Raw genomic sequence first — 11,836 nt, forward strand, 5'->3', positions numbered from 1 at the left:
ACTGGGCGTCACAGAGGTGGGCGGGGCTTAGTGGCGCGGCCTGAGGGCGGCGGGAGTCTGTGCTTGCTTCCTCGGCGCTGTCCCACGCTGCTCGCACGCTGTGCGGGGCAACATGGCGGACACGGAAGGTAGAGGGTCGTCTCCTCGTGGGTGGCCGGGCCGAGTACTGGCTCCGCCGTGCGGAGAGCCGGGGTGGGAGGGTGGCGGCGTCGGGGGCCGAGATCCCCGCCGGTGTGCCGCCGGGCCGGGCCTCCTGTTGGCCTTCCTCTTGGCCTTGGCTCTAAGGGTGACGGCAGGAGATGGAGAGGTGCTGGCAGTGACGTGGCTCTGCGAGGCCCGGGCCTCCCTTCGATGGCACAGCCGCCTGAGGGCCCGGGTCGTCGCCGAAAGGCGTCGGCCTCTCCGGCGACCCCGCGGTGACGGGAGACCTGGCCGTACCTGCGCCGCCGCCAGCCCACACACCCGGGTCGGTCGGCGCCACGCGGAAGGGCGCTGGGAAGAGGCCCCGCAAGGAGAGGGGCCGAGGGGCTCGGACGTACGCGCAGCTCCAAGTGCAGAGAAAGTTGTACAGGCCGGGGGCCGGGGAGGGGGCGGTTGCGTGGTCACTCAGGGAACTTGGAGGCCCTTGGCCCGAGCGCTCCTGCGGCAGATCTAAGCCCCTCCACGGCCACGTGGTGAGCCGGAATGGAAGCCGGCATGTGCGACTGCCTGCGGTCGGTTACCGGGCCGTGCAGCCCACGCGTTTGGCTTTTACACCCTAGGCTTTCCCCAGCAATTCTAGATCAAACATCCGATTGTTACTTGCTCTGATTTCACTATTTGAAGCTTCGTTGCCCTTATTTTGGGGAAAAACTCCCAAATCTCGTGTGTGTGTGTGTTTGTTTTAGTGTATATTGTGCCGAAGAAACATAAGAAGAAAAAGGAGCGGAAGTCGTTAGCAGAAGAAGATGTAGCAGTGAGTAGAAATATGTTTTGCTTTGCTTTGACAAAAAGGAAATGTTACGTAGGTAACAGGTTACATAAAACAACTGTTCTTTGCAAGTTTCTAAGGAATGGGTTGGAATTGAGTGGTTGTTTTAGGAAATACACAACCCCAGTCACCTGAGTCTCCTGTCAAGTAGAGTTTGCTGACTGGTGTTGGTACACCAGCTGCTCTCCCTGAAATGCTTTTTTTTTTTATTCCACCCACAGACCCACTATTCCTCTTTCTCTCATAAGGACCTGACCCCATCTTGGTGGCACTTCACTTACTTTTCTGAGATCGTGGTTCATTTCCGAGATCCTGGTTTTTCTTTGGAGGTCCCAGTGAAGAGCAATAGAGACTACCTTGTTTTCTATTTAAAAGGCTTAAACTTATGTGATAGCAGTGGAACTTTTCCAAATCACTTGGGAAGTCTAATAGGGTGTGTTTCTGTCCCATGTAAGGAGATACAACACGCTGAGGAATTTCTTATCAAACCTGAATCCAAGGCGGCTCAGTTGGACACATCTCAATGGCCCCTGTTGCTCAAGGTATGTGGTTAAGATTATGCATCGGATCAATGCCTGCCTTTTACCTTATTGAAGTGTTAAAAGATTCGTTAAGAGTGATTAGCGCTAGCATCCTTGACCTTGGCAATGGTAGATGACACAGTCTAAAGCAATGTTTTTCAGTGTGTCTGACGTGAAGGCCAGGTTTTGTTTTGTTTTGGTTTTCATTTCCAGTGCACCCAACGCTTTACATGATACAGTTAAAATGTCACAATGTAAAACCACCATCGAAGTTTACAAATAATTAGTTCTTGGTTTCTGTATTTAACTCCACTTTACAGACTCATACTAGTTTGTGAGTCTCGCTTGGAGCAGGACTGCTTTAGTGCTTGAGAACATGAGCTTTGAAACCAGACCAACTTCAGTCAGACTTTGTGACCACACAAAGTCAGTGTGTGACTTTGAGCCAGTCATTTAACCTCTGAGGTGGTTTGCTCATGACATCTTTTATTGGGAAGGCAAGCTGAGGGCTGCAGGAGGTAATCCATGAAATGTGTTTTGCTGTAGTGCCTGGCACGTAACACGTTCTCTAGAAAATTGCTGACCATTGTGTTGGGTTTGAAATAGGCTGGCTCAGTGATGAGTTGAATTACAAGTTTCACAAACAACTTATTGGGCACCATGTATGAGATTAGGAGAAAAAGCTAGGGTAGGGAAAGTTACTCAGATGCCTCTTGGCAAAATGTTTTAATAAATCAATATATATTAGGTGAAAGAATGAGATTTGCTCGTGTAATTCAACACTGTTCAGTTTCTGCTTGGCCAGATGGGTCTACCATTTATATCTGCTTTTCTGTTATAGGTTCTGGGGATATGCTAGTGAACTGGATAGGCCAGAGTCCCTACTATCATGAAACTTAAAATCTAGGGGTGGGAGGTAGATGGTTAAAAAAAATAATTGCTATTTGTCGAAGCACTACGATGGAACTAAACTGGGTAATGTGAAAGGTGAGCTTCAGTTGAGGGGAGCTCTTTGAGACCTGCAGTTGAGCCCTGGAAAGGAGGAGAGTAAAAAGGAGCAGACCTGAGAACAGAGATGGGAACATCTGGAGCAGGAATGAGCTGGTTGTGTTTGAGAAACGTGGTTGCCAGTCCTGGTAACAAAAAGTATTTCTAGAGGAGTGATTAACTTTGTCTAAATCCTCCTGCTGTGGGTAATTTCTCCAGTGTGTAAGGGGGCTTAACGCTGTGTCACACATAATGAAAACCGAGGGGTAGAATCCAGGTTTCTGAACTTGCAAGTTAACCATATCGTGGTTGATAGTGGTGCTGACTCTTGTCGTACACACGTTAATGGTTTATTAAGTTTATTTTGTGTTGTATCCTTGCTTTCCAGAATTTCGATAAGCTAAACGTAAGGACAACACACTATACACCTCTTCCTTGTGGATCAAATCCTCTGAAGAGAGAGATTGGGGACTATATCAGGTAAGTGTGTTGGGAGCAAGCACTGTTCAGACTTCTTTTCAAAAGGACCTTTTCAGGGGCGCCTGGCTGGCTCAGTTGATAGAGCATCCAACTCTTGGTCTTCAGGTCATGTGTTCGAACCCCACATGGCACATAGAGTTTATTTTTAAAAAGACCTTTTCACATCAGTTATTCAAGGAGATAGTGGCATTTTTGAATGGCTTAGAATTGCCTTAAACACATAACCCGTACTGATCGTGAACTTTTTTCCTCTTCAGATTTAGTTTTTATTAAAGGGCCAGCGATGATGGTGCAGTGATTTCTTTTCCATTCTAGGACAGGTTTCATTAATCTTGATAAGCCCTCCAACCCCTCTTCCCATGAGGTGGTAGCGTGGATCCGACGAATACTTCGGGTGGAGAAGACAGGACACAGTGGTACTCTGGATCCCAAGGTGACTGGCTGTTTAATCGTGTGCATAGAACGAGCCACTCGCTTGGTGAAATCCCAACAGAGTGCAGGTATGTGCAAGAGGGAATAAAGAGGCAGCCGCTTTGATACTGGAAGGCTTTCTACATTTCCTTTCCTTCTATTTTTTGGCCCTTGGAAATTTTCATCAGGAGAATCTCTCATACTTGACCTTCCAAGGTTTTTTCTTCTTTTTTTTTTTTTTTTTTTTAAATGCTTATTTATTTTGAGAGGGAGAGAGAGCAAGCCTGTGTGAGCCGGGGAGGGGTAGAGAGAGAATCCCAAGCAGGCTCTGCACTTTCAGCACAGAGCCTGACACGGGGCTTGATCTCACGAACTGTGAGATCATAACCTAAGCCAAAGTCAGGAGTCGGACACTTAACCGAATCGGCTGCCCAGGTGCCCGAAAAAGGTTTTTTGCTAAGCAGGCTGTACACTGGATGCTCCAGCGGTCCCTGTCAGCGTATTGAAAGTTGAATTCCCAATGAGAGCATGTTCAGTCCTTTCCCAAGTCTAAACCATGAAATTTGTTTTGATGCAAATTTTACAGAGTCAAATGGCCTGCTTTTCCTGTTATACAAAATGTGAATATGAGCATATTTTTAAAACTACAGAAAACTCAGTGGCCACACCTGACTACTCTTTTGTCATTTTTCAGGCAAAGAGTATGTGGGAATTGTCCGGCTACACAATGCTATTGAAGGGGGGACTCAACTTTCTAGGGTAAGTCTGATTATAGGGAGGGCACATTTTGGCGACTTGGGTGTCCAAGCCCGTAGACATCTGGAGACAGGTCGGTTTTCCTGACCGTCCTGTCTTGTGCCCTTACCAGTGGGCTGCCCAAGCTGGCCTGGACAGGTAACTGCACATGGCAGGGTCACTTCTGGACATGCCACTTCTGAGGAAAGGGCTCTGATTGGCACCGAGTCCTTTCTGTGTCTTTGAAGAAAGAAGCAAAAATGGAAAGGGCATCATAGGTCTTAAATGATTGAAAGATACTTTGTGTTTCAGTTGTGTCCTCAACCTGCCACAGTAGACCCTTGCTCTTATTCAGGAGTCTTTATTTTGATTTGTGCTTATTCTTAGGCCCTAGAAACTCTGACAGGTGCCTTATTCCAGCGACCCCCACTTATTGCTGCAGTAAAGAGGCAGCTCCGAGTGCGGACCATATACGAGAGCAAGATGATCGAGTATGATCCGGAAAGAAGATTAGGTGGGTCCTTAGGCCTTTGAGGAAGCCATCCATATGTGGACAGGACACCATATGTGGACAGGAATGCCTTTTTTTTTTTTTTTTTAAAAGAGAGCGCGACTGGGGTAGAGGGACAGAGGGAGAGAGAATCTTAGGCTCCACGTTTGGCATGGAGCCTGACGAGGGGCTTGATCCCACGACCCTGGGATCGAGACCTGAGCCGAAATCAAGAGTGGACACTCAACCAACTGAGCCACGCAGGCACCCCAGGAATGCATTGTTGAGAATTAGATCTCTCATTAAGAATAGATGCCCTTAGTATATGGTGTGGTCAGGTCCTGTTTCTATTGTTTTTAGTCTCGTTGGCTCAGATACAGAATAACTCTGGGTTTTTCAGTTAGCAGTGTGTTTACTTTGGAAAATGTGCTACTTTTATGTGTGTGCATCTTAGGAATCTTCTGGGTGAGTTGTGAGGCCGGCACGTATATTCGGACACTGTGTGTGCACCTGGGTTTGTTGTTGGGAGTTGGCGGTCAGATGCAGGAACTTCGGCGGGTGCGTTCTGGAGTCATGAGTGAAAAGGTACAGCATTATGGGCTAGAAGTTTTGGAGCTGCTCCTTAACATCCTCCCGCCCCTGCTGCAATGCCATCTGCTTCACATCCTGGAAAAGGCAATTTCCAAAGTGTTGAGTTCAGTTCAGGGCGGCTTCCCTGTTCTGTTAATTAAACTTTGGAACATTGAAACCCGGGCTGTGGGAGATGATTGGATAGAAAGCATTACTCTATTCATTTTGATCCCACAGCCTACAAAACTGCCTAGATTTAAGTATGTCACCAGCTTACAGATGTGCGGAAGATAGATGATTGGGAAGAGACTAAAGACTGAGTTTGGACTAAATTCATTCACATTTTGGAAGTTTGGGGCCTGTTGGACCATTTAAGATACAGTGACACTGAACAGTTTTTGCGCGTGGCTGCTTTTCAGGACCATATGGTGACGATGCACGATGTGCTTGATGCCCAGTGGCTGTATGACAACCACAAGGATGAGAGTTACCTGCGGCGGGTTGTTTACCCTTTAGAAAAGCTCTTGACATCTCACAAACGGCTGGTGATGAAAGACAGCGCGGTAAGTCCTGGGCTGCACGTCCGCAGTGTGATAAAACGACCCCAGACAGGAGGTCTGGTCTGTGCTCTGTGGGAAGAGATGAAACATGATATGAGCTTACTGTTTTCCTTTAAGTAATTCCTACACCCAAGGTGGGGCTCGAACCTCACATCCCCAAGATCAAGAGTCACACGCTCCACCAACTGAGCCGGCCAGGCACCCTGAGAGCACTTCTCTTAATGATATAATTAGTTATGTCAGGGACAAAGGATAGCAAAGTTAAGGGTATTTGATGCATTTAAAAAATGTTTATTGATTTTTGAGAGCAAGCAAGAGAGAGCGTAAGCAGGGGAGGGGCAGAGAGAGAATCCCAAGCAGGCTCCACGCTATCAGCACAGAGCCCAACATGGGGCTCAAACTCACAAACCGTGAGATCATGACTTGAGCCGAAATCAAAAGTCAGATGCTTAACCAACTGAGCCACCCAGGAATCCGTCTGATGAATTTTTTGTATGTTATGGTTTGTAGGAGACAAAAATTATAGAGGTATACTAAGCCAGGCTATCATAGTTGGAAAAAGTTAATCACGTGAACTAGAACAGAAATGTGATAAATTCTCATTATGCTGGGATCAGATTGGTGCCGTCTGGGTGAATTTAGGGGGAGGAAGAATGCGGTCAGCAAGGTATCTAGGTAAGTGAAGGCAGGATGGCATAAGCCATTGATGCCAGGAGAGGTGGCCTTTTTAACCTGCATGGGGTCAGGTCACAGGCCTTGGTAATCTTGCTTGCTGGTTACTTTGGGGGCCTGTTAATAGGCCAGATCTCCCAATAAAGCAAAAAGGTCTCCCATGTCAGGGTTTTCCTCAAGGATAAAAAATAGAGAAGAGTAAGGAAAATGAAGGCTGGGTTTTGGTTTAAGATAAAGATACCTTTGAAGTCCTGTGGATGGATGAGGAGTAGGTATTTCAGTCCCCTTTAATGTCTGAGTCGGTGGGGATAAGGTGGCTAGCCCGTGGTGAGTGGTTGCTTCATACACCGGATCGCAGCCAGTGGCTGTCGGTGCCATTAGCCCCATTTTGTAGCTGGGGGTACGCTCGCAGGTCCACCCCGCGTGTTCTTTTCTGGTGTGGGTTCGGATGGAGGGCACTGGCTAGCGGAGCAGCTGGTGCTCTGACGTGCGATGCCATCCCTGCAGGTGAATGCAATCTGCTATGGGGCAAAGATCATGCTTCCGGGAGTTCTCCGATACGAGGACGGCATCGAAGTCAACCAGGAGATCGTGGTCATCACCACCAAAGGGGAAGCGATCTGCATGGGTAAGAGGAGAACTTGCACTAGTTCCTGCTGCACCATCACAGCCAGGCTTGCTAAGAGCGGACCCAAGTCCAACTCCTCAGGTTCACGTAATCACTGTGTTGTCTGGGGCCTGTAGAGGTAGTCCTAGCAGGGGATCGTGGTAGATGGGCCCAGATTTTGTCCAGCTGGCTGGTATTAGCAGCCACATCTCAGCAGCTTGGTTCCAGTGAGGATGGAGGAAATCGTCCAGGAAGAGAATGCATGTCTTTGGTAATTCACATGGAGAGTATAGTCCATTCGTTGTCTGTCTGTAGCAGTTAACTTGTGTTTAGTTGGTGTTGTCGCTTAGAACTTCGAGTGTTCCATTCCGTGAAGGGTGTGTGCAAGCCGTTCCCTGTGTGTGGCCTGAGCCTGGAGCCTGAGGAGTGTATCTTTAGGGTGCCTTGTCGAGGTGTTCCCTTCCCCTCGTGGCTGCTCCCCGCAGAGCCCTGCTTACAACTGAGAAGGGAGTCTGATGACATGCTTTCCTCCTGGCACGAGTGAGGCACGGTCCGTGAATACCTCAGATGTTTGGACTCCTGAGGATCTAGGAAGCATTGAGTTTTACGTGATTAGTGTGAATGTTTTTTAAACTGATAACATGCTTTCAGAGGCTTTCTTCCCATAATGGCAGATTGTCTCCATATGAACATCCTCAGCAAAGGAAGCCTCCGTTAAGGCAGTAGAGCTTTGAGTTTCCAATGGATTTCTAAAACAGTGGAATTAGGGCTCATCGCCAATCACGTTTTCCGCTCCAGATCCCTCTTTCATCTCTTTCCCACACCTCCAGCTATTGCATTAATGACCACAGCAGTGATCTCTACCTGTGACCACGGTATAGTAGCCAAGATCAAGAGAGTGATCATGGAGAGAGATACTTATCCTCGGAAGTGGGGTTTAGGTCCAAAGGTAAGTGGGACTGTGTGTGTGTCCCACCGGGTTATGTTTTCATTTTTGTGTTGTTGAATATTCACCTGGATGGCTGTCGAGTGTGTCCCTACTACCACAATCTTGCCTTGTGCTGGGCTCTGGCGAGTTGATGGTGAGTAGAAATGGGCCCATCTCAGACCTTCGAGATTTCCTAGTATAAAGGGGGAAGCAGATGGACGTCAGTCATACTGCGCAATGAATGGTGAATTCCCGCCAAGTTGAAGGCTTATCAAGGGATGCAGAGGGGTGCCTGGCACTTTGGGAGTCCAAACTGAGGGGTTTGGCCTGATTGGGGGTCCTGGGTAAGAGATTTGCTGGAGCCGGGCCAGCTTAGAGGATGCAGTGTTAGGTGTCAGGGAGGGGAGAGTGTGGGGAAGCTGGAATAGCAGGTGCAAAGGCCCGGGGGTTGAGAATGAGGTGGGGGGAGGTGCCACAAAACAACGCTTCAGAGGCTGTCAGTGATACAGTGGGCTTTGTGACTTGCGCCAAGTCCCACGTTTGCTCCCGTCGGAGAACGTGGGTTCTGAGCGTCGTGCGGAGGAGTGTGGAGCCCAAGTGAGACTGCGAGGGAGGAGCCTGATGTGAGCGGTCACAGTACCTGCTTCACGAGTTGACACTGTTCTGATGTTGAAACTCTGACGGTCTGCCAGGCAAGTCAGAAGAAGTTGATGATCAAGCAGGGCCTTCTGGATAAGCATGGCAAGCCCACAGACAGCACACCTGTCGCCTGGACGCAGGAGTACGTGGACTACAGGTGAGGGTGGGACGTCTCCGAGCCCCAGCTGGGCAGAGTGTGCAGGTGAGGAGGGCGTAGGTGGTGAGGGTGGGAGGCCGTGGAGCCCGGGGGGCAGGTGCGGTGAGGGGGCGGCCCAGACGGGTGCCTCGACTGCAGGTGAGCATGGGGAGGGAGGACAGGAGCTCCTGGAGTGCCTGGGTGCGGGGTGGGGGGGCATATTCCGTTTGGGGGAAACTTGCTAAACGCGGGGTGGTGGCTCAGGAGGCCTGGGGGCCGGAGGTACTAGCCTTGACTGCCCAGGCCGGTTAGGGGCCGGGGCCTCCGTGGCAGACAGTTAACCCCTTTGTAGTCTGGTTCGTGGGGCTCTAGAGGGAGTCATTCTGCAGCAGTGAGTGGGGATTTCTGGCCACTGTCAGTATTTGGATGGTGACTTTCACTGCCTGAAAGCCGTTCAGTGCGTTTGACCCATCGCTCCCTCTCTTTCAGTGACTCTGCCAAGAGAGAGGTGGCGGCCAAGGCAGCAAAAGCCCCGCAGGAAGTTGTTGAAGTGGTAAAAGCCCCAAAAGTAGTTGATGAAGCGGTGAAAGCTCCAAAGGTAAGTGACGTGCTGGGATCAGTTTGCAGTGTCCTTTGGGAGAGGGTCTGTTCGGCCCGTGTCGAGGACTGCGGTCCCCCCCGTATGTTGCAGCTCAGCGCGGCAGGCTTCCCGCCCCTGGGGGTGCACGCAGCACACGATGCAGGTCGTGCGCCACACCTCGGGCTCCACAGGCCCGGAGGTCGGGCAGCGACACTGGAGCAGAGCGCACGTACGTGTCCCTCTGGCCCCCACCTGGGGTCAAGCGCGGGCGCAGCTCGTGTGGGAGCAGAGTCCGCTCTAGACGACAGCAGCTCGGCGTCGAAAATACGCGGCAGTGCCGCAGCTCTCCAGTCTGAGGGTTCCGGGAAGGACTTCTGGCCCCACTGGGGGCCGTCAGCCTCACGCCCCCGGCTCACCCTCCTTCTCTGAGGGCACGCGGCCCTCCAGTTCAGGCTCAGCTGCGCCCACGGGTCCTGCTCTCTAGGGAGGAGACCGTGTTGGAGTCCTCGGTAAATGGGGGCTCTGTTTGTTGGATTTAGGCTCTTTTCTTAATGTTTGTTTATTTTTGAGAGAGAGACAAAGTGTGAGCAGGGGAGGAGCAGAGAGAGAGGAAGACAGAAAATCCAAAGCAGGCTCCAGGCTCTGAGCTGTCAGCACAAAGCCTGACGTGGAGCTCGAACTCACGAACTGTGAGATGGTGACCTGAGCTGAAGTCGGACGCTCAACTGACTGAGCCACCCAGGCGCCCCAAGATTTAGGCTCTTTTCTTACTGAACCTCTCTCATCCGTGTTTGCCCAAGACCTAACACGATTGTCCCCACGTTAGCGGAAGCGAGAGAGCGAAAGTGACGAGACGTCACCACAGCTGGTCAAGAAAGAGAAGAAGAAGAAGAAGGATAAGAAGGCCAAAGCTGGTGTAGACAGTGCGGACGATCCGGGAGACGGGGTGTGTAGAAATACGGCAGACACGAAAGGGGAGGGGGCGGCAGTCCCACGTTGCCCACGGTGCGTGTGCCCTCCAGCAGCCCTGGGGGGGGGGGCACCGAACCCGACCCCAGCGTTTACTTAGAAGTGTGCTGCTGGCCGGGCGGTCTGTGGAGGTCCGGCACTGGGGCGGCGCTGAAAGTTACGCGCAAAATGACCATGGAATAGCCTCGCCGATCCCGAAAAGGCTTCCGGGGCCTTCGGGACTTCCCTAATTTGGTTCTGTTAACAGATGCTGTGAGGCTCTCTCTTTCTTCCAGGACAGTGACGCCAGCAAGAAGAAGAAGAAGAAGAAGAAAATCAAAGTGGAAGTGGTTTCTGAGTAGTGGACACCACTTTAAGCCCGGTGTCCAGTTGGGAGGAGAAATTAAAAAGCCTTACTGAGAAAACCTAATTCCTTTGGTTCTTGAGGGAACGGAACCCAGGTCCCAGAAAGGGTGGAGAGCCCCGGCACGTTTTCCTGCTACCCGAGAGCTCTGTGAGGTCACCTGGTGCGCCCATCCCATCCTGTCCTGTTTTAAGGATACGGGTGAAGGAGGCGGATTTGATGCCACCCGCTTCTCTGCTGGGGAGAGTCGGAACCCTCTCCTTCAGACCCAGCGCAGCCCGGGCACCGTCTCAGCCGTTGCCCGGTGGCTGTGTTGACACCCTCGCTCTCTCCTGGTTTGCGCCCCGTCCCCCGCCCTGGCTCATCGAAAGCGTCCGCACGTTGCTCAATGAAATGGTGTAGAGCAAGTAAAACCATAGAACCGAGCCACGCTGCTCACTGCAGAGATCAATTTTTCCTCCCGCGTCCTATGAGGACAGTGGTCTACCTTGGCGTCACGGCCACCTGTGTCACCCCCATTTCCCCTGCCAGAGGCAGGCCAAACTTATCAGCTGTTTTCCAGTCCATCTCGGGCTTAGTGGTCTTCTGTGTACTTGTTCAGAGCCTGTGTGTACAGCCTCGTGCGCCTGGATCCATCTGCCTACGTGTTTTGTGACAGAAGCTAGAAACTGCTCTGTACTCTTAACCCTCCTTTACTTTCAAAGGATGCAATCACTCACTGCTGGGAGAAGGTTGGAATTTTTACTTATTAAACTTTACTTGTTTTTAAAAGTATTCTTGTTGGGTTTTCTGATTGTTGGGGATCTCAGGTTCGTAGAAGAAAAAATATAAAATATTTTGATTAAAAATCCAGGGAACTATGTCCTGTTTGACATTTGCTGATCCCCTGGTTACTTTTCTTGCCTTGCAACGTTCATCTCGGGGCCTGTTATCTGGCATGGGACCAAATGCTCTGGAGTCTCCATTCGGGACATTGACTAGATAAAAAGAGGGACATCATCACAAATTTAGTGATCCCGCAAATGACAGAGAGGAGAAAGGTGTTAGTATCTACGGAGTGGGTCTGGGAGGGGGGGGGGATCCTGAGCGTGGCCCGGGGCTGGGTTTCCCTCTGAGTGAGGTCGGAATGCAAGCCTCCAGCAAGTCGTGGTGGGAAGCTCACTGTGCCCCCGCTTAGTGGGCTCTCGTGCAGGATGGGAGCGTCTCGTGTGCATTTCTACGTGAACGCACGTGTTTGT

The 11,836-nt window shown here is 50.7% G+C and overlaps 1 protein-coding gene and 1 non-coding gene across 2 annotated transcripts; both read left to right on the forward strand.

Moving 5' to 3' along the window:
- Positions 1-56: 56 nt before the first annotated feature.
- On the forward strand, positions 57-11,372 carry DKC1 (dyskerin pseudouridine synthase 1). Its single transcript, XM_047100720.1, has 15 exons — positions 57-128; positions 888-955; positions 1,426-1,512; positions 2,867-2,958; positions 3,274-3,458; positions 4,064-4,128; positions 4,492-4,618; positions 5,049-5,179; positions 5,584-5,727; positions 6,904-7,024; positions 7,834-7,952; positions 8,624-8,727; positions 9,196-9,304; positions 10,113-10,232; positions 10,531-11,372. Exons 1-15 carry the CDS (start codon positions 113-115, stop codon positions 10,594-10,596), a joined length of 1,554 nt encoding a protein of 517 aa, XP_046956676.1. The 5' UTR covers positions 57-112; the 3' UTR covers positions 10,597-11,372.
- On the forward strand, positions 5,275-5,410 carry LOC124527637 (small nucleolar RNA SNORA36 family). The gene has a single exon (XR_006965931.1). It is a non-coding gene; the product is annotated as a small nucleolar RNA SNORA36 family (small nucleolar RNA).
- Positions 11,373-11,836: the final 464 nt, after the last annotated feature.

The sequence above is a fragment of the Lynx rufus genome, unplaced genomic scaffold, assembly GCF_022079265.1.
Source record: "Lynx rufus isolate CCGP_SWC_20201006 ecotype Redwood Valley unplaced genomic scaffold, mLynRuf1.p SCAF_52, whole genome shotgun sequence".
NCBI lineage: Eukaryota > Metazoa > Chordata > Mammalia > Carnivora > Felidae > Lynx > Lynx rufus.

Excerpts from the sequence above, each read along its gene's own strand:
- DKC1 (XM_047100720.1), top strand. Across the intron at positions 956-1,425 it reads TAGCAGAAGAAGATGTAGCA|GAGATACAACACGCTGAGGA; the intron begins GTGAGTAGAAAT and ends GTCCCATGTAAG. Across the intron at positions 1,513-2,866 it reads AATGGCCCCTGTTGCTCAAG|AATTTCGATAAGCTAAACGT; the intron begins GTATGTGGTTAA and ends CTTGCTTTCCAG.